The sequence below is a fragment of the Drosophila mojavensis genome, unplaced genomic scaffold, assembly GCF_018153725.1.
Source record: "Drosophila mojavensis isolate 15081-1352.22 unplaced genomic scaffold, ASM1815372v1 contig_80, whole genome shotgun sequence".
Classification (NCBI taxonomy): Eukaryota; Metazoa; Arthropoda; class Insecta; order Diptera; family Drosophilidae; genus Drosophila; species Drosophila mojavensis.
In genome coordinates this window covers 15227675-15246589 of record NW_025318906.1, presented here as the reverse complement: position 1 = coordinate 15246589, position 18915 = coordinate 15227675, and the positions used below count along the sequence as shown (strand labels likewise).

The window sequence follows — 18915 nt, the reverse complement described above, 5'->3', positions numbered from 1 at the left end:
TTTTTAGAGATATCTATCGATATGTTCCGATGTTTTGTGGTAATACAATATCGAATGCGTTTAGCCTCACTACAGCAATTGCAATTATTTTTATGATTTTTACAAGAAATCTAAAATAACCACTATTAATATGCTCGACGGATGGTACTGTCGGTCTTTGGCAAATCAAAAGACCACATCTACTAAGACAGAAAAGGAGCATCTTGAAAGTGATGAAGAAGCACATACAAAAGAATCAACAATGCGTGGGACAGCTGCCTCAGCAGCCGCAGGAGCAGCAACTGCAGCATCTAGTTCGACGTCGACTGGCACAGCAAATGAAAATATAGATTATAAAGAGCGCTATAGAAACTTAAAGCGAAAACTAAAGTTTCTCATCTATGTAAGTAGTAATAGGTGTTTGTAGACATATTCAGTTAATTTTCGCATTTGTGTATTGGCAGGAAAACGAATATTTTCAAGACTTGCTACACACAAATCAAAGACGTTTATTAAAAGTGTCGCGTGACCGATCGTTCTTGATCGATCGCCTCTTGATATATGAGAAGCCTGCCAAAGATTCTAGTGACAGTGATGTCACTGATAGCTCCAATTCAGATACGGAGCAAACAACTTCAACGGTTGCCCAGACGCAACCGAACTTTGACCAATCGAAGGAGACTGCAGCTATGCGACGCAAGCACAAGGAAAAGCCTGCTGTTAATGTGCTTGCTCCCACAGGTCAGCCACCTGCCGTTGGCGGGGCAACTCGAGGACGTAGACGTAAAATTCTGACCGGCGGTCACGCTCAACAACCACCAGCAAAGAAACTGCTGACGGCCACGGCAACTGTCTCGCCGTCTGTGCAACAGCATCAGCATATAGCCACAAAAGACGGCTCTGGCAATCTGAGTACAGCAGAAATAGCGCGACAGCTGCAAGAACGTCGACCAACTCCCATTGAATTTATGAGTCCCGAATGCGCCTCCGCCACTGTGCCGGTTACGATGCTCAGCGATGAAAGCCCATCAAAAATGTACGGAAAATTATTTATGAAATGAGCTCTATTAAATTGTTCTTGTTTTACTTGCAGCTATCCCAACGAAAGCTTGCAGCATCTCATGGAGGACGACTCGCCGTCTCACGTCGCTGCCGAGGAATGTGTGCCCATGGTATACACAAACTAATGTATTATTGTTAAACAACACACAAATTGCAAATGAATGATTTGAAATTTTACTCCTTTGACTTGCTAATAAATGTAATTAAAGCTATGTTTTCTCCGCGAATCATCACTTGGGGTAGTTCACGCCGCAGCTGTACGTTCTTACGATTTAAGCTTTTCACGTGAACTTCAGGCAATGTGATTCCCAATCGTCGAAGTCGATCGACGCATTCCTCTGTTGCATCTGCTGCTGTGCCACAAATGTCTTGCTTGCCAAATTTATATTTGCGACGCTGCCAGACCTCAACAGCATTCTTTAGCAATATGTTCCACTGCTTGTCGAAGGCGACAAGGTCACCCTCGATACGGCCACCAATGGCGTGCTCCTTTCGTAGGTAAACCCGCAGACGCGTTGTATCCTGCTTCTCCTCGCCGGGCAAATACTTTTGCAGACATGCCAAAGGGCCTTCCGCACTGGCCATGTGCGTGAACAGATTCCGGTGATATTTTACTTTCACCACTCCTTCCACGGGCATTTGATGCGGTTGGAAACGTCGTTCACTCAACGCATCCACATTCGAGGTTGAGTTAAAGGGATTTTTGTTGTTTGTTGCCTTCGGTTGCTCATTGTTTTTGGGTCGTTTGTTCAACTGCCAGACGCCAACCTTTACAAGTGCACTTTCAAATGCGGCAAGATTTTGATATAGGACTTTTGGCGCCCTATCTGTAACCTTGAAGTCGGCTGTATATAGCGCACGCAGGGAATTGAATCGCTCACTGCCCACATCCAGCTCCTCTGCATTGTTACCATCCACTTCAGTTTTTGTATCGGACATGTTTACTATCTTACTGTAAACAACAAAAATAAGAGTGATATTCCCTCTCTTATACTCCTATAGAAATTTGAATGCAATTATTCGATTATGATTTGAATGACCATCACGAAAAAAGTATTATAATCGTTTGTATGTATGTACATATATAAACATATTGGCTTGTATACAAACCAGTGTTGACAGCTTAGCCTATTTCAGGCTAGATTCATTGAGTATGCGAGTATGCGATACAATAGGCCATATGATAATTATAAATATTAATATGTATATAAATTATTTATCACATTAACTTTTAGCCATATCAAACATATATATTCTTAAGAACCGTAATGATGTAATCCGATTTTACTATGCGTGCCTGTTTGTCTATATTGTTCGTATGTTCGCTGTTCACAGAAGAGCGCTGCATAAGAAGAGCGAGGGGCGCAGAAGATCATTTAAGTTCTCCATATGTATGCAGCAGGATTCATGTATTTTATTTATATTTAGAGAAACTGTATATTAACAGAGAACGTTCCAATTGGTCACTTTAAGCTCAGTTTCAACGACCCCTACCTGGAGTCGGGCTCAACATTTGAGTGTGTCGTAGTGGTTGAGTGAAAGTCGACCTATATAAAGGGCTGCAGCTGCAGTATTTCTTCAGTCACCCAGGTCTGGTGGTGGTCAGTCGTGCAGTGCAGCGAAGTGAAGTGTGATCCTTAAGCTAAGCTAAAGACTTAAAAGAAATACTTAGAGGAAATACTTATGACTATACAGACAACAACAGCAAATCCAAATTGTATATTAGAATAGCTGCTCTGCATTGAGATCAGGGTATCTCCTTATCGGGCACTCTCACCTCTTACTTTCAATCATGCATATGCATGATAACAATACCATATGTACGTACAAACATACAAACTTAGAAAGCTCTATTATCTTTGGCTTTTGTTGTTCCAGCTCTTCTTAGAGCTTTTGGAAACTTTCTCAATCTAGCGAGAAGCCAAATGTTTAGCAAATGCCTCTTTCAACTAATAACTATACGGACATAAAATGAATCAAAATATATCATGTAAGTTAGAATATTAAAAATATACATATGTATGTATATGCATTTATATTTGTATATAATAAATCGACAGTGAACGGCTATGGGCTTTCCAATAAACTGTTGATCGGTATGGGCGTCAGCCTGATTGCTGTAGGAGGCGCCGGCTACCTGGTTTATCGACACTTGCATCGCGATGTGATGCCATCGAAATGGAGACGAGTCGGGAAATTGCAACGGGTGAACGTGTTCCCAGTCAAGTCGTGTGCTCCATTGGAGGTTGACCCCCAGCAGGAATACGATTGTGACGTGCTTGGCGTTGGCATTGGAAATGTGCGGGATCGCAAATTCATGTTAGTCAATGATAATAATGAAATGATAACCGCCAGAGGTTATTCGCACATGGTAAAAATTCAGCCAAAGGCGCTGCCTAATGGGTTGGTGTTCAGTGCACCTGGAATGCCCGACTTGGAACTGGATTTCAAGCAACTGAAAACACTTTCTGAAGATGTACACACCTCCGTTTTTGGCGTGGCAATAGATGTGATGCTGTGCGGCAGCCGCTTTGACAAATGGTTTTCACAGTTTATCCTTAAAAAGGATTTCGGCGTAAAGCTAGTTTACTATCCATATGCAGGACCAGTTCGCAAGACTTGTCCAGATCTGAAACATATGCCTTATATAACACAGGAAGATTCTGTAAGTAAATTATTTTCTGATCGAGTAGTATTCCTTAACTTGTAGTATGATTTGAGCTTAGGTCATAGGAACTATCTATGGAAGATATGTGATCTATTAATTATTGAGTCTCTGCTAATCAAGTCAACCTATTTAAACAATGTTGGAAAGTTGGAATCCAAAATGGTTTACCACTCTCCATAATAGGAGCTATTATAAAGGACTAGCACCTATGTTTATTTCATAAAGCCAATACATGTAAATATAGACAATATAAATTACTAATCCATTTCAGGGCACACTCAATGATGCAACCAGCTATATGCTCATGAATTTAGCTTCAGTAGATGATTTAAATACTCGATTGAAGACTCCGGTGGATCCGTTGCAATTCCGTGGAAACTTTGAACTGAAAATGGATGTCGATGAGCCGTACAGTGAGGATCACTGGCAGTGGATTCGCATTGGCAACGATGCCGTTTTTCGTATAGTTGCACCTTGCACCAGGTGCATCTTTCCAAATATTAATGTTCAAACGGCTGAGCGGAATGCCGATTGTGAGCCGCTAAAAACACTGCGCAGGTAGGTGGAGATCACACAGAGAAGATTGTATATGATACTATATTCATTTTATACCTAACATTTGTTATTCACAGCTATCGACTGTTCAACTACTCGTCTCCAGCGTTGGGTGTGCACATGGGTCTACGGCATCCAGGAAACGTCAAGGTTAATGATGTTATTTACGTAGAAGACAAGTGATATTGAAGCTCTTTTACTTTTATAAACATTCTGCATAAATTCATTTAAATCATATACATATAATAAAAGTAAATAATTCGTTTATTTTCGAAGAATATTATTTATTCTATTCATTCATCCGCTACTTTATCTAAGCAATTGTAGTCCTATTCCATCTCTTATACTATAATATAAATTTGAATATAACTATTCGATTTTGATTTCTGTAGATAATATAACATTAGTTTAGAATATATTTTTAGAAGTACAGAAAATCGTTGAGTATTTAATAATGGAGAACAATTTCAAGCGATCATGCAATATGGATCCAGGGTATATTCTAGTCGAGCTCTCCACTTTACTTAACTTGTTATACCTGTTGCATTGCAAAGCCTGAATTGAAATAGTTTACTTTTCTTACTAGGCCTCTATTTGTATGTGTATGCATGCATATGTATGTATGTGTGAGCCACACACAGAAATCTACAAAGCTCCATTATCATTGCGTTTCTTTTATTTACTATAGCTCTTCACAGAGCTTTTTGGAACTTTTTATTGACCTAAGCAACAAGTGTGACAGTGCGTGTTTCAGTTGATAAGTGGACGGACAAGATGAGTGCAAATCTTTCATGCAAGTTTAGCTGTTTAACAATATATGTATTGCTCAAAAGAAAATATATGTAAATATATGTATCTACAGTGAACGGCTATGGGCTTTCGAATAAAATGTTGATCGGTATGGGCGTCAGCCTGATTGCTGTAGGAGGCGCCGGCTACCTGGTTTATCGACACTTGCATCGCGATGTGATGCCATCGAAATGGAGACGAGTCGGGAAATTGCAACGGGTGAACGTGTTCCCAGTCAAGTCGTGTGCTCCATTGGAGGTTGACTCCCAACAGGAATACGATTGTGACGTGCTTGGCGTTGGCATTGGAAATGTGCGGGATCGCAAATTCATGTTAGTCAATGATAATAATGAAATGATAACCGCCAGAGGTTATCCGCACATGGTAAAAATTCAGCCAAAGGCGCTGCCTAATGGGTTGGTGTTCAGTGCACCTGGAATGCCCGACTTAGAACTGGATTTCCGTCACTTGGAGTCGCCCTCTAAGGACGTACGCACTTCCGTTTGGGGCGTGGCAATAGACGTGATGCTGTGCGGCAGCCGTTTTGACAAATGGTTCTCACAGTTCATACTTAAGGAGGACTCGGGCCTAAAGCTTGTATACTATCCATATCCAGGACCAGTGCGTGCCACTAATCCACGACTTAGGCATATGCCTTATATAAAACAAGCCGATTCGGTAAGTACAGCATTTTCGCCCCAAGTAAGTAAGTAGACTGGAACAAACTTTATAGTAGAACAGTTTTCCAGCTTTTTTTTCAATTGATAAACTTTATCTGGGATATCTACGGAATATATAATTATTGACTCTCCACAGATCGTTCAAAACCCTAAAAGTTACCAATTATAAATACATTTTAGGGCACACTCAATGATGCAACTAGCTATATGCTCATGAATTTAGCGTCAATAGATGATTTAAATACTCGATTGAAAACTCCGGTGGATCCATTGCAATTCCGTGGAAACTTTGAACTGAAAATGGATGTTGATGAGCCGTACAGTGAAGACCACTGGCAGTGGATTCGCATTGGCAACGATGCCGTTTTTCGTATAGTTGCACCTTGCACCAGGTGCATCTTTCCAAATATTAATGTTCAAACGGCTGAGCGGAATGCCGATGGTGAGCCGCTAAAAACACTGCGCAGGTAGGTGGAGGTCACACAGAGATGATTATATATGGTATATATATTCATTTACTAATTATTCACAGCTATCGACTGTTTAACTATGCCTCTCCAGCGCTGGGTATACATTTGGGTCTACGGCAAGCAGGAAACGTTAAGGTTAATGATGCTATTTACGTAGAAGACAAGTGAAACTGGACCTGGTAACTGAGGATATATACTTTATATACATACATCTTTATTCCATATAACAGAGATTATTGATAGTACGAAACTTTGTATATGATAGTAATAATAATAAACATTGCTGCAACAACTACCTTATGCATTGCCAAATTATTATTGAATGCACGACTGCCAAGCGAGGCCGCCGCATGCCATGCTTACAATTACGTAGATAACAAATATGATTACTAGGCCGACGACAACATAGATCCGAATGTTCTTCCAAAACATTTGACGCGCCAAGTTACGCGAAGCCTTACGGAATGCAACTGACTATGGAATTAAATTATAATTGAAATTAATTTTTGTTATAAATTTAACTTAAAGCTTCACTTACGTTATTACTTAAGTTCTCTGTTTTATTGACCAACAGCTCCAGTTTCTCACCGCGATCGCGCAGACTATCTGGAAATAGGAGTTTTGTTAAAATAACTGAGAAGTTTAAAAATTCTTAATTGATTACCTATATTCTTAATCATAATATCTTTAAGTTCATCAATTTGGCCATGAACTCGCGATATGGTATCTACTTCTCGCGATTGACTAAAGTAGACCATTTGCTGTGATAAAACTTTCGAGAATTCCGTATTCATGGCATAGGCAATTGCAGTGGCAACCTGTAGGCCATATGTATGAATAAATTTCTGCTTGATGTCCGCCAAGAAGAGGAAAGCGCGCGAGCGTTCAAATTCCTGTATAAAAATTAAAGTTTATAATTCTATACAATCCACCTAATTAATATTCAACTTACATTATCAGTTATGCACATATAAATTATCTTATTTTCGCAAGTATAATGTATCAAATAATCGCCGTGTGTATAGGTCATTTTATGATTATGCACACCTATTCTACCCATAATTTGTTCAGTTACTTCTGCAAAATTTCCCACACATTCGGCGAACTTTGCCAGCACCGTAGTGCCGCGAGCTATAACACTATATAATATCGGCATTATGTGAGTATTGCTGCACTCAAGCCCTAGATATTTACGCGACCGCAAAAGGCGTGGTGACTAACGCGTCTTTATTCTTCTCGCTTACTGAATTTTATCAGCACAACAACAAACAATTGTGCTCGCTGTCGTTCTGATGTTTTCCTGTTAAAGCAAAGAATTGATAATAGTTAATGGTAAATAGTTTTCTCCATTCCTTAAATCTTTCAATCTTTTTTTCTTTTTTTGCTGGTAACTTACACAGAGCCAACGTAAACATGTAATGTAGATTAGAGTGTATTGTTGCTGCAATATCTAAATGGTAATATGCGTCATTTGTGAGCGCGTAAAGCAGCAAACAAAATAGTTAAATCATATTTAGCCGAATTATTTGAAGAATACCGAATGAAATTTATACCAATTTTAATTGGTTTAGTCGAATAACTTCTAGACAAAAACGGTCTTTGTATTTTTATAAATGCACTTGCACTTAATTTATGGATGTGAGTTTGGTCAAATTATATCGATGGCTGGTTAGTTTGAAACTATCGATTATATCCGTCTGCATATGATAGTCGATAATATTGCTAATTTAATAATACCACTAACCAAAGTTCTCTGGTTAGTGATAATACACAATAAATTTTAATATACAAACTTTATATTCGTGGTTTTAGACTTAAATTTATTTTATATTATTTTTTATATACATAAAAAATAAAAGATCAGTAAATTTATTTTATATTATTTTTTATATACATAAAAAATAAAAGATCAGTATCTTTAAGGGAATACCTGCAACATAAGTATCAAGTGTCTCGCATCGCTGATACCCTGATACTGAATCACGGTTATGGCAGTTCCATCTGAGGATCAAAGTAGTGATAAGGAGATTGCGTGGCTAAAGATGGTGTGGTCACATATTGGTGAGAATATGTCAAAATAACCGACCCTCATACATATATTATCATATTTTATTCAACCTTGCATGGATATATATTTAGACTACGCCGTTAGAATATGTATTGTGATATTCGTTGCTGACCTCCTACAGAGGTTGTTCTTCGTATTTAAGGAATACCTGTGCCACCGTATTTATTATTTACCTGAGGATCGTCTAACAACAATTATAAAGCGGGCGTACACGTACAATATCAAAACCGTATATCTAGCATTACTTGTGATATTCACGGGATTGACCCGCTTTGGAAGAACTAATAACTTAGCTCTTTTGCTGCCCAGAGGCGAACCGCTTCTTCTTATTCCTCTTTATTGGATTTTCACCTATGTACAACTGAGCCATAGTTCATTGAGCTACGCTCACTGGATACGCGATTCGCATGGCCTGGACTATGCAGCCGGCATGGCCTCGAGCTATTTTCATGGCTATCTGAAACTCTCGCTACCGGAACGAGAGAATGACGGCCTGCAGAAACGAATGGAAAAATATGAGGATATGCAGAATGTAAAATTCGGGATAAAGCGCCTAATTATACTAATTCCAGATGAGATGTTTGTAAATCGCGTTATACAAAGTGAATGGCTCGATAAGGCTGAGGTAAGTATAATATAAATTTCAAGTTTAGATGCCTGTTTAATTCAAAGATTCTCGCTCTCAGCCACTGGAGACACAATTTATAAATAGGGCCGGTGTAAATCGCCCCTTCAAGCATGCGGTCTATAGGCTCAATAAACAAATAAATGGAACCACATATTACTTTGCGATGGAGGGTGCCACGCCAATGCTAACATTTTTCGAATCAATGCATTTCCAATTGTCGGCCACTTGGCAAATGCAGGAAATGAAACGTGAGATCTGGCTGAAGTTTTGTAAACATCTGCAAGAGCTCCTTAACAACTGGCCGGAAACACGGCGCGAAGTACAACTTATTATATATAATTGTATGCGAATGCATGTTTTATAAATATATAATGCAATTAATACACAATAATTACTTTCAGCTCACAAACAAAACGGAGAACTACAAGATGTAGGCGATGTGCTAATCTCTCACGTTCTGACTCACATTGAGAAGGAGAAAAAACATTGACTTGAATAACTTAGCTTAGCTAGGACAGCATGAAACTAGAATACATAGGTTTAAAGTAAGCAAAACTTAACATACTTTTTTAATAAATAAAATTGATTCTCTCTTATTATTGCTAAGCGATGTTTTCCAGTTCTTTGAGTTTAGCCTCAGCTGTTGCTAGCATTCGACTCTTCCATTTTTCATATTCTTCGATTTCAGTCTTTTCGCTACTCTTCTGCTTCTTGCTCAGACCATTTTGCTCCTCCTGCTGTGTGAATTTGTTTTTTACGCCCGCCGTCGTCACATTTAAATCCTTTAAATGTTTTGCGATCAGGCGCTCAAATTGTTGCTCAAGTTGCTGCCATTGTGTGGGTCGCAAGTTACTAAATGGCATTAATTTGGGCTTGGATACTTTCTTCTTAAGCAGGCGACAGGCGTGGAATACGGCCATTGCGGCATATTGTGGATGATCTGGATCAGCATCGTCACGTGCGAATTTTTTGAACATAGCTAGGATATCTTCCGCCTTATGTGCGACCTCGTTCAAGCTGAGCTGCACACAAATATCTTTGATGCTAGCCAATTTATTCAGTTCAAGCAATTTCTCAAACATTCGCTTGTTATTGGCATAGTGAGTTTTACGCAATGCGGAGAGTTTAAGCGCCTGCTCTTTGTCAAAGCCAATATCTAACACACTGCAAGCAATATCCGCGCACAATACTATTTTTCCATATTCATTTATTTGCAGAGGAACATTTGTCGATCGAAGCTCTAGCAATCTGAGTAGCTCCGTTGTTTTCCTAGTGATGGTTTAAATTCATTAAATATATATTCAGGAACTTTATTATTGCTAGAACTCACTCTAATACATTGGGCTCTTCGCCAAGACCCATTTTCGAAATTAGCTGTTCAACCAATGTCGTCATTTTAGCAAAACCAAATTGTTTACTTTTGCTCAATTGTTTTCCGTTTTTGGCGCGAATATGTCAGACGTGCGCGGCCCTAGAGTTGCCAGACTTTCTATTTATAATATTAATTCGAAAGCAAAAACTATCGCTAGAGGGCCAGAGATTGCTATCGCCGGTAAAAGTTAAATTTAACCCTTACCCTGGCGCCGAGTTAAATTTGCCATTGCAGCAAATATGTTTATTGAAATTTGATTTTTTTTAGTCCTCCTAAATGTCCCCTAAGATTTACTACTTTTCCACAGATAAGCGTGTGTATTCCCTTTTGTATTATATTTATTTTGTTGTTGAATTTGAAGAGTCCACAGGCTGCAAATTAGCCACGAACTGTGCATTTTTGTGTATTTTCTGATATAGAAAACATTTAAAAAATAATGTCTATCCGATTTATAATCAGTTGAACATATTTCGAATTTAAATTATATCTCATTTTCACTATCATCTGCGTTTTTGGCTGCTTCCCCAGCTTCAATAGCCTTTTGGATCCACTCAGAGCTATTTATGAGATGTACACCCTTCGTTTCCTTACCAACGATGCCCATTTCAAAGCGGAAATCTTTGTCCTTCAGTTCGTCGTGCACTTGATAGATGCTGCAAGTAAATACATAAATAAGTAAACTGAAGCGCAAAGCGTTGATCGAATCAACATACATTTTGCCACCACTTTTGACCAATTCCTCGGTTGTCATGTCGGAGAACTTAAACTTTTCCATTTCTGTTTTGGCCTGTTGCTTGGCCTTGCCACTGGCGCAGGCATAATAGCCAAACGAATTACCAGACGGCTCAATTTTGTACAATTGAGGTCCATCAACCTCATCCCACGATGCGAGTATTACAGATAATCCAAACGGACGCACAGCGCTGTACAGAGTGTAGGCGTGCAGGTAGCCGGATACGCGATCGCATAAATGTTTCAGGGGAATGGTGCGCTCAAATTGTTGACGGAAATTCGCTGCTTCTTGTCGGGCAATGTCGGCCACAAAATTTCCATCAGCCATCAGTCCAGCAATGGCCATGCCGATGTTCTTTTCAATAGTAAAAATGCGACTGGCTGCATCAGGTTCATAGAGCTGATCTGCAACAATTTTTTCGACTGCAAGCACAACACAATCCTTTCCTCTAATGCCAATAACGGTTCCGCTCCTCTCAACTGCTTTGGAGGCGTAGTCAATCTGAAAGACGCGGCCATCAGGAGAGAACTGCGAAGCCGACAGATCATACTGCAAACCAAAATGATATATTTATACATCTGCTGTAAAATTAATATTAATATACTTACACCGGTGCCAATTGTACTCATTTTTGTTGTGAATATGAAATAGTATTGGTATTAGCGAAACCGAATCTACGTGAATTAAACTCGCAAACAGAAGACGATGATTTGACGGCTTTTCATTTGACAGCTGCAACTCATGTTCGATGTGACCAGCCTTTGCTATTTTTGCAAAAGTGTTGATTAATACCTAATTTCTAAAGATGAACCAGCAACTAAATTATTATTTATAGATCAAAACTTCCAAAATATAATGCAATAAACACGTTGGAAAATCTTTAATATGCTTGTGATTGTCTTTAAATTATAACTTATTAAATCACATACTTAAGATTCACCAAAATATGCACGAAAAACAATTGTAGCTTTAAGTCCCTTATCGACTTTGTTTTAATTCAAAATTTCGATACGATTTAGAATACATATACAAAGTTAATTTGACTGTTATTTTTTTGATAATTTTATATTTAGTTAAATGGTTACTATTTATGATATATGTTTGCACACTCTGATAACGGTTTACACGAACCAGTTCGTTTGGAATATTCGTACCAGTTCCAATGTGCACGCGGTAGTAATTTCAATTTTGTAAACAAAAATAAAAGCATGCTGGCAACCGTGAGTGATAAACAGTAAGTAAAGATTAGCAATTATATGGATAATTCGTATTGAAAATATTATTTGTAGATATGCAGCAGATGCTCGCTACACAAACTTTTATGCCGGGCACGATATTGCCTGGGCTGAAAATGGAGAGCATATTTATTGTTTGAATGGCGATGTTGTAAATCAAGTGAATGTGGAAACATCGCAAATTGTGTGCAGCTTTGGAGTAAATGTTTCCGACGGTAGCGAGAAATCAAAAACCTCTGATGGACTCGACGATGCTAAGATGGACGAGGACAACATCTATTGCTTTGCAATGTCACGTGAACATTTGGCGGTTGCTCATGGCAGCGGCTTGTTACGTCTCTGGGAGCTGAGCACGAAGAAGTTGGTAAAACTTTGGAAGAGCCAGCACAAGGGACCCGTTGTGCGCATCGAGTTTAGCACGTGTGGCAATTTTATCTGTACCAGTGGTGGAGCAGATGCCACGATACGCGTATGGGATTTCACCAACAACAGCTGTCTGTGCGCCTTAAAAGATTATCCCGGTCCGGCGCTGCTGTTGCGCTTCCATCCGAGTCCACTGAAGAGTGAAATTTATGCTGCTGGCGCTGACAATACGATATATTGTTGGGATTACGCCACTAAGACACTGCTGCACAAACTGCGCGGACACATCTCTCAGGTGACGGGCATTAGCTTCAAGAGCACGGCTGCTGAATGCGATCAATTGGTCACTGTGAGTCGCGACAAGGTGCTGATTGCTTGGCAATTGAATGCAGACTCGAACAGCACCTGGAGGCAGTCAAAGGTTATTCCCCTATACGTTGAGCTTGAGGGTGTCGCGCACATTGCGGACGGCGCACAAGTGGTGGTCGCCTGCCGCTCGGGCAAGCTTCAGCAAATCGACACGAAATCATGGAAAATACGTGATCTGTTAGTGGATACGGATTTCGAAATAAGTCGCCTGCTCTACTGCAGCACCAGGCAGCAAGTGACGCTGATTACAACAGAGCAAAATATCATTGTATACAATGTGAGCACCGAGAGCGGGAGAGCTGAGCTGAAACTGGTAAAGCAACTGATCGGCTACAATGATGAGATTTTGGACATGTGTTTTCTGGGTGACAATGATCGGTACCTGGCCGTGGCAACCAACAGCAAGCACTTTAAGCTCTATGACACCGAGCAGAATATGAATTGTCGTTTGATTTGTGGACACTCGGATACGGTCATGTCGCTGGCTGCATCCCATAAACTGCTGATCTCGGTGGGCAAGGACTGCAGCATACATCTGTGGAAGCTGTCGCACGAGATTGATTGCTTCTTGCAGCCGTTGACACAGCAAACCAATTGCCATACGGCGACCATTGGTTCCGTGGCCATCACACATAATGGAGCCAAGGGCTTCGCCTCTGCCTGCCAGGATGGCAGCATGAAGGTGTGGCAATTGTCGCGCGACAAACAAGATCGTAACAAGTATGCCTTCTCGCTGCTCTATGCAGCGCTGGCCCACGACAAGGAAGTCAACTGCGTTACATATGCGGTCAACAACAAAATCCTGGCGACCGCATCACAGGACAAGACGGCAAAGCTTTGGTCGGCGGACTCAAATACACTGCTTGGCGTGCTGCGTGGTCACACTCGTGGTGTGTGGTGCGTGCGCTTCTCGCCTGTGGACCAAGTTGTGCTCACCTCATCGTCGGACTGCAGCCTGCGTCTTTGGTCTATTGCCAATTTCAGTTGCCTCAAGCGCCTGGAGCAAGAGTGCACGATATTGCGTGTAGAGTTTCTAGATCATGGCAAATTTATACTCTCTGCCGCCTCGGACGGCCTGCTCAAGCTGTGGAACATCAAGACCAACATCTGTGTCCAGTCCATCGACGAGCACAGCGATCGTGTTTGGTCCGTGGCGGTGTCCAACTGCAGCAATCGCTACTTCTATACAGGCGGTGCGGACTCCAAGCTGATTCGCTTTACTGACGTTACGGAAACAGTGCGCAGCGAAGCCCTGGATCAACGACAAGCCATGCTGGAGCAAGAGCAAACACTCCAGTGCCTGCTGCACGCTCAAGAGCAGCTTGAAAAGGCATTCAAGCTGGCCCTGGTGTTGGACAAGCCAAAAGCCACCTACGACATCATCGGCAGCTTTGTGCGCAAACGTGACGGAGTCGCAGTGCGTCAACTGGTGGATCAACTCAATTTGGACCAGCGACTGGTCTTGCTGCAGCACGTGAAGGCATGGAGCACCAACTCACGCCACTCCTACATAGCCAACTTGATTCTGCAACATTTGCTGGGCGACGCTCTGGTGCACTCCACACAAAAGTTCTACAACAAAGGAAATCTGGTCGAAGTGCTGACCCCTTATGTGCAACGGCATTTCAAGCGAGTTTCCGAACTGAACAAGGATTTGGCTTTTATGGAATTCATCGTTAAGTGCATGTAGAAATGTTTATGAAATGCTGTTGAACTTCACTTTCAGTTGTAATTCATTTCATTAAATAATGAAAACTAAGTTTGTATATCTGTAAGGAAGTGTTTGAACTGGTGTAGAATTCTTGGAAAACTTAGGCAGCTTAGATTTAGAGCATTCTCATTCTGATTTAATCATTCAAGGACCAGGAGTAGATCGTCGCCTGCCAATTTCATTCCTTTCTGCACTTCGATTTTCTTAACAGTACCTGAATCTGGAGATCGAACGATCATTTCCATTTTCATAGCTGATAGCACGACGAGTGGCTGACCCTTCTCGACCTTGTCGCCTTCTTTGACACGTATATCAATAACATCACCTGGCATTGGGGCGCCCACTTCACCTTTTACATCTGATCTAGCCTTCGGATGCACTCGGATAACCTTAAAATACGATAAATTCATATTAATTGAATCGATATTTAAAGAGATATCCATCTGCCCTTACCTTTAGAGCCTCCTTGTCGGGAATGTGGACTGAACGCATTTCACCGTTCATTTCAAAGAAGACCTCGCGTGTGCCATTCGGTCTGAGATCGTTTGCTATGGCCAATGGCTTTATAAACAATACCTTGCCACGCTCTAGGCTAACTTCGATCTCTTCACCCATTTCGGGGCCCACGATGAAGATTCGCGTGTCAAGCTTATCGATACAGCCAAATTTTTGGCGGCCTTGCAGGAATTCATTGGTCACTTGCGGATAAAGCGCCGCTGACATGAGATCTCTGTCAGAAATTCTTGCATAACTTTTAAGTAGTTCCGCTTTTAACTTGTCGAAATCGAATGGATCAAGCTTACTACCAGGTCTCTCATCAATTCGAGGCATATCCTTAAGTACATCTGATCGAAATGGCTCTGGAAACCCGCCATGCGGAATACCCATATATCCCTGTAGGTACTCAGTCACCGATTTGGGAAACGACAACTCCTTGGCCTTCTCCAAAACTTGAGCACGACTAAGCTTATTCTGTACCATGAACTGAGCCAAGTCACCTACAACCTTTGACGATGGAGTGACCTTAATTATGTCTCCCAAAATAATATTGGCTTCTCTGTACGCTTTCTTCACTTCCTCAAACAAATCACCCAGACCTAGGGAGAACGCCTGGAACTGCAGATTGGTATATTGACCACCGGGGATTTCGTGCAGGTAGACGTCGGCATTTCCTGATCTCATTGTTGTGGTGCATTCAAATGGTCCGTAGAGAGCACGGGTTTGCTCCCAGTACGCCGAATACTCGGAAATATCGGCCAAATCCAGCTGTGTGTCCAAGGGAGTGCCCTGCAGAGAGGCGACTACCGCTCCCATACTTGGCTGCGAGGTCATTCCAGACATCGAGTCGACGGCCACATCTACAACATCAGCTCCGACCTGAGCGCAGGCGATCATACACGCAACACCGGCTCCAGAGGTGTCATGAGTGTGCACATGGATTGGAACGTCGGGATGCTTGTCGCGGATGGCAGTGATCAGCAGCCTATAATTCGAGCAGATCAATGAAATATATGCTGGCAACTCAACGAATGGTTCACACATACTTTGCCGACTCTGGCTTTAAAAGACCCGCCATGTCCTTGATGCAGAGGACGTGAGTGCCCGCCTTGACGAGCTCGTCAGCCAAGTTTGTGTAGTACTTGAGATCGTATTTGGTTCTCTTGGGATCTCCCACATCTCCGGTGTAGGAGATGGCCGCCTCTACAACACCGCCTGCCTTGCCTGCCGCCTCCATGCCGAGGATCAAGTTCGGCAAGTAGTTAAGGGAGTCGAACACTCGGAAAATGTCCATGCCAGTTTGCACCTGAAAGAGAAGCATAGGTGTCATTCATTGTTGTCTCTATAAGAGTGCTGCAGCATCTTACCGCTAGCTCGCAGAACTTGTAGACCACATTGTCTGGGTAACTGGTGTATCCAACGGCATTGGCGCCGCGCAACAGCATTTGGAATGGAATGTTCGGAATGAGCTTGCGCATCTCCTCCAGGCGCTCCCATGGGCATTCATATAGAAACCGTAGAGCTACGTCAAACGTGGCTCCACCCCAGTTCTCCAGTGAATACAGATTGCTAAACTTATGCGCCACAAAGGGTGATATTTTGAGAAGGTCGTGGGTGCGCACACGCGTGGCCAACAGAGATTGGTGTGCGTCCCGGAAAGTTGTATCCATTAAAAGTAAATTCTTTCGGGAACGCACCTCCTTGGCAAACGCTTCGGGACCTTCACACTTAAAGATCTCGCGTAGACCCGGTGGTGGCTCCGTCTCTGTGGGAGATAGATGCGATTGGTAAATCACTTTTGTTGTTGACTTTTCAGCATCTGCAGTTCACGTACCTTTGGCAATTTCGGGCGCCTGTACCTTGACTTTTAATGGCATTAGAGATGTACCTATTGGCGTAATGGGTCCGTTGACCAAAACTTCACCCAAATACATTAAAAGCTTTTGCGCGCGATTGTGAATAAAGACTGTCGATTTAGTTAGATCTGGATTCTCATCTATGAAGTGAGTATCCAATGCGCAGAGCAAGAACTTCTCGTCGTTGAACACATTTAGGAGAAATGGAATATTCGTCTTAATACCCCGAATACGGAATTCACGCAGTGCTCGGCTCATTTTAGATGCTGCGATTTCCAGATCACTGGCATGGGCTATCACTTTGACCAGCAGCGAGTCGTAGTAAGGCGAGATGATAGCTCCAGGATAGGTCGAGGCGCCGTCTATTCGTATGCCCATACCCTCGCCAGAACGGAATACTTCGATGCGTCCCATGTCAGGTTGGAAACCCTGTTCCGGATTCTCACTGGTTATGCGGCACTGAATAGCAAAGCCACGTGGCACAATCTTCTCTTGAGTAAGACCCAGCTCCTTGAGGGTTTTACCCTCGGCAATGCGTATCTGAGACCGAACCAAATCGATGCCGGTAATCTCCTCAGTCACTGTGTGCTCCACCTGCAATCTGGCGTTCACTTCAATGAAGTAGAAGTTTCCGGACTCATCGCACAGGAACTCCACAGTGCCAGCATTCTCGTATCCCACATGCTTGGCCAGCCGGACTGCTGCCTCGGCCATCTTGTCGCGAGTTTCAGCAGGCAGGCGTGGAGCAGGTGCGATTTCAATGACTTTCTGATGGCGACGCTGAATAGAGCAGTCGCGTTCATACAGATGCACTACGTCGCCAGTTTTGTCCCCCAATATCTGGACTTCAATATGACGTGGACGTTCAATATACTTCTCAATGAACATTGCCCCGTTGCCGAATGCTGCCTTTGCCTCGGAGCTGGCACGCTCGAAGTTCTCTGCAACTTCCTCCATTTTGCGAACCACACGCATGCCTCGGCCGCCACCGCCATGGGCGGCCTTTAAAATGACGGGGAGACCGTTCTTTTCGCAAAACGCCGAGGCTTCCTCCTTGGTATTGACTGGGCCATCTGTACCAGGGACAATGGGTACTTTCGCAGCTATAGCTGCAGTACGTGCAGCAACCTTGTCCCCCATGTTCTGCACCACCTTGGGCGAGGGGCCGATAAATCGAACTCCGGCATCGGTGACGGCCTGGACGAAGTCACTGCGCTCGGAGAGGAAACCATAACCGGGATGCACTGCATCAATGTCGTTCTCCTTGCAAATGCGAATGATCTCTGGAATGCTGAGGTAGGCCTCCACCGGTGCCAGACCTTTGCCAACCATATATGACTCATCGGCCTTCTGGCGATGCATTTGCATTTTGTCCTGCTCCGAGTAGATGGCCACCGACTTGATGCCCAGCTCATTGCAGGCGCGAAATACGCGTATCGCGATTTCCCCTCTATTGGCTACCAGAATCGATCGTATCGCTTTGTTTTTCCCCTGTGTAAACTGGGTACTGAATCTCGAGTTCGCTTGGCTTCACTTTCTATACTCACCTTGGAAGAACACCATCTCTTACTGACCAAGCAATAGTTCAGTTGGGGAAGCGCTTTGCGCAGCGATCGAATTGCAGGCGGAGAGTTTTTTAAGTTTGTCATTGCTAATTGCGAAATCTGGTCTTTTCTTCAAGTTCTAACATCATTAGTAAGTTAATTTAAAGCTTATACTAATATTAAATTATATTCTTCAACTTGTCTTTCTGAAATACCATTCAAATGAGGGATTTTATGTTTATTATTATCGTTATAATAATAATTATTAGTTTTAAATTGTATATATATCATATTCATATTCATAAAAAAAATAATAATAAAATAATATATCCTAC

At 42.2% G+C, this 18915-nt stretch overlaps 10 protein-coding genes across 10 annotated transcripts; 5 read left to right on the top strand and 5 right to left on the bottom strand.

The window, feature by feature from the left end:
- The first annotated feature begins 31 nt into the window (after nt 1-31).
- Nucleotides 32-1253, top strand: LOC6580054 (protein HEG). Its single transcript, XM_002005890.4, has 3 exons — nt 32-382; nt 444-1015; nt 1073-1253. The coding sequence occupies exons 1-3, from the start codon at nt 131-133 to the stop codon at nt 1164-1166; spliced, it is 918 nt and encodes a 305-aa protein (XP_002005926.1). The 5' UTR covers nt 32-130; the 3' UTR covers nt 1167-1253.
- Nucleotides 1026-2021, bottom strand: LOC6580053. Its single transcript, XM_002005889.4, has one exon. It carries the CDS (start codon nt 1978-1980, stop codon nt 1216-1218), a length of 765 nt encoding a protein of 254 aa, XP_002005925.1. The 5' UTR covers nt 1981-2021; the 3' UTR covers nt 1026-1215.
- Nucleotides 2022-2628: 607 nt separating this feature from the next.
- Nucleotides 2629-4531, top strand: LOC6580052 (mitochondrial amidoxime-reducing component 1). The gene is made up of 5 exons (XM_002005888.4): nt 2629-2861; nt 2920-3031; nt 3102-3706; nt 3981-4267; nt 4342-4531. Exons 2-5 carry the CDS (start codon nt 3013-3015, stop codon nt 4445-4447), a joined length of 1017 nt encoding a protein of 338 aa, XP_002005924.2. The 5' UTR covers nt 2629-2861; nt 2920-3012; the 3' UTR covers nt 4448-4531.
- A 354-nt stretch (nt 4532-4885) lies between these two features.
- LOC6580051 (mitochondrial amidoxime reducing component 2) lies at nt 4886-6498 on the top strand. Its single transcript, XM_002005887.4, has 4 exons — nt 4886-5057; nt 5127-5731; nt 5914-6200; nt 6266-6498. Exons 1-4 carry the CDS (start codon nt 5039-5041, stop codon nt 6369-6371), a joined length of 1017 nt encoding a protein of 338 aa, XP_002005923.2. The 5' UTR covers nt 4886-5038; the 3' UTR covers nt 6372-6498.
- LOC6580050 (vesicle-associated membrane protein 7) lies at nt 6398-7859 on the bottom strand. The gene is made up of 5 exons (XM_002005886.4): nt 7600-7859; nt 7156-7503; nt 6868-7096; nt 6742-6809; nt 6398-6677 (listed from the first exon to the last, which is right to left on the bottom strand). The coding sequence occupies exons 2-5, from the start codon at nt 7357-7359 to the stop codon at nt 6519-6521; spliced, it is 660 nt and encodes a 219-aa protein (XP_002005922.1). The 5' UTR covers nt 7360-7503; nt 7600-7859; the 3' UTR covers nt 6398-6518.
- Nucleotides 7860-8151: 292 nt separating this feature from the next.
- Nucleotides 8152-9505, top strand: LOC6580049 (stimulator of interferon genes protein). The gene is made up of 4 exons (XM_002005885.4): nt 8152-8264; nt 8343-8896; nt 8958-9240; nt 9301-9505. The coding sequence occupies exons 1-4, from the start codon at nt 8192-8194 to the stop codon at nt 9387-9389; spliced, it is 999 nt and encodes a 332-aa protein (XP_002005921.2). The 5' UTR covers nt 8152-8191; the 3' UTR covers nt 9390-9505.
- LOC6580048 (origin recognition complex subunit 6) lies at nt 9234-10390 on the bottom strand. The gene is made up of 2 exons (XM_002005884.4): nt 10230-10390; nt 9234-10168 (listed from the first exon to the last, which is right to left on the bottom strand). The coding sequence occupies exons 1-2, from the start codon at nt 10292-10294 to the stop codon at nt 9502-9504; spliced, it is 732 nt and encodes a 243-aa protein (XP_002005920.1). The 5' UTR covers nt 10295-10390; the 3' UTR covers nt 9234-9501.
- Nucleotides 10391-10596: 206 nt separating this feature from the next.
- Nucleotides 10597-11774, bottom strand: LOC6580047 (proteasome subunit alpha type-3). The gene is made up of 3 exons (XM_002005883.4): nt 11613-11774; nt 10985-11553; nt 10597-10924 (listed from the first exon to the last, which is right to left on the bottom strand). Exons 1-3 carry the CDS (start codon nt 11631-11633, stop codon nt 10753-10755), a joined length of 762 nt encoding a protein of 253 aa, XP_002005919.1. The 5' UTR covers nt 11634-11774; the 3' UTR covers nt 10597-10752.
- A 354-nt stretch (nt 11775-12128) lies between these two features.
- Nucleotides 12129-14746, top strand: LOC6580046 (transducin beta-like protein 3). The gene is made up of 2 exons (XM_002005882.4): nt 12129-12238; nt 12294-14746. Exons 1-2 carry the CDS (start codon nt 12213-12215, stop codon nt 14659-14661), a joined length of 2394 nt encoding a protein of 797 aa, XP_002005918.3. The 5' UTR covers nt 12129-12212; the 3' UTR covers nt 14662-14746.
- On the bottom strand, nt 14676-18786 carry LOC6580045 (pyruvate carboxylase, mitochondrial). The gene is made up of 6 exons (XM_002005881.4): nt 18584-18786; nt 17015-18527; nt 16548-16945; nt 16227-16486; nt 15136-16165; nt 14676-15071 (listed from the first exon to the last, which is right to left on the bottom strand). The coding sequence occupies exons 1-6, from the start codon at nt 18683-18685 to the stop codon at nt 14823-14825; spliced, it is 3552 nt and encodes a 1183-aa protein (XP_002005917.2). The 5' UTR covers nt 18686-18786; the 3' UTR covers nt 14676-14822.
- Between the last annotated feature and the right edge of the window lie 129 nt (nt 18787-18915).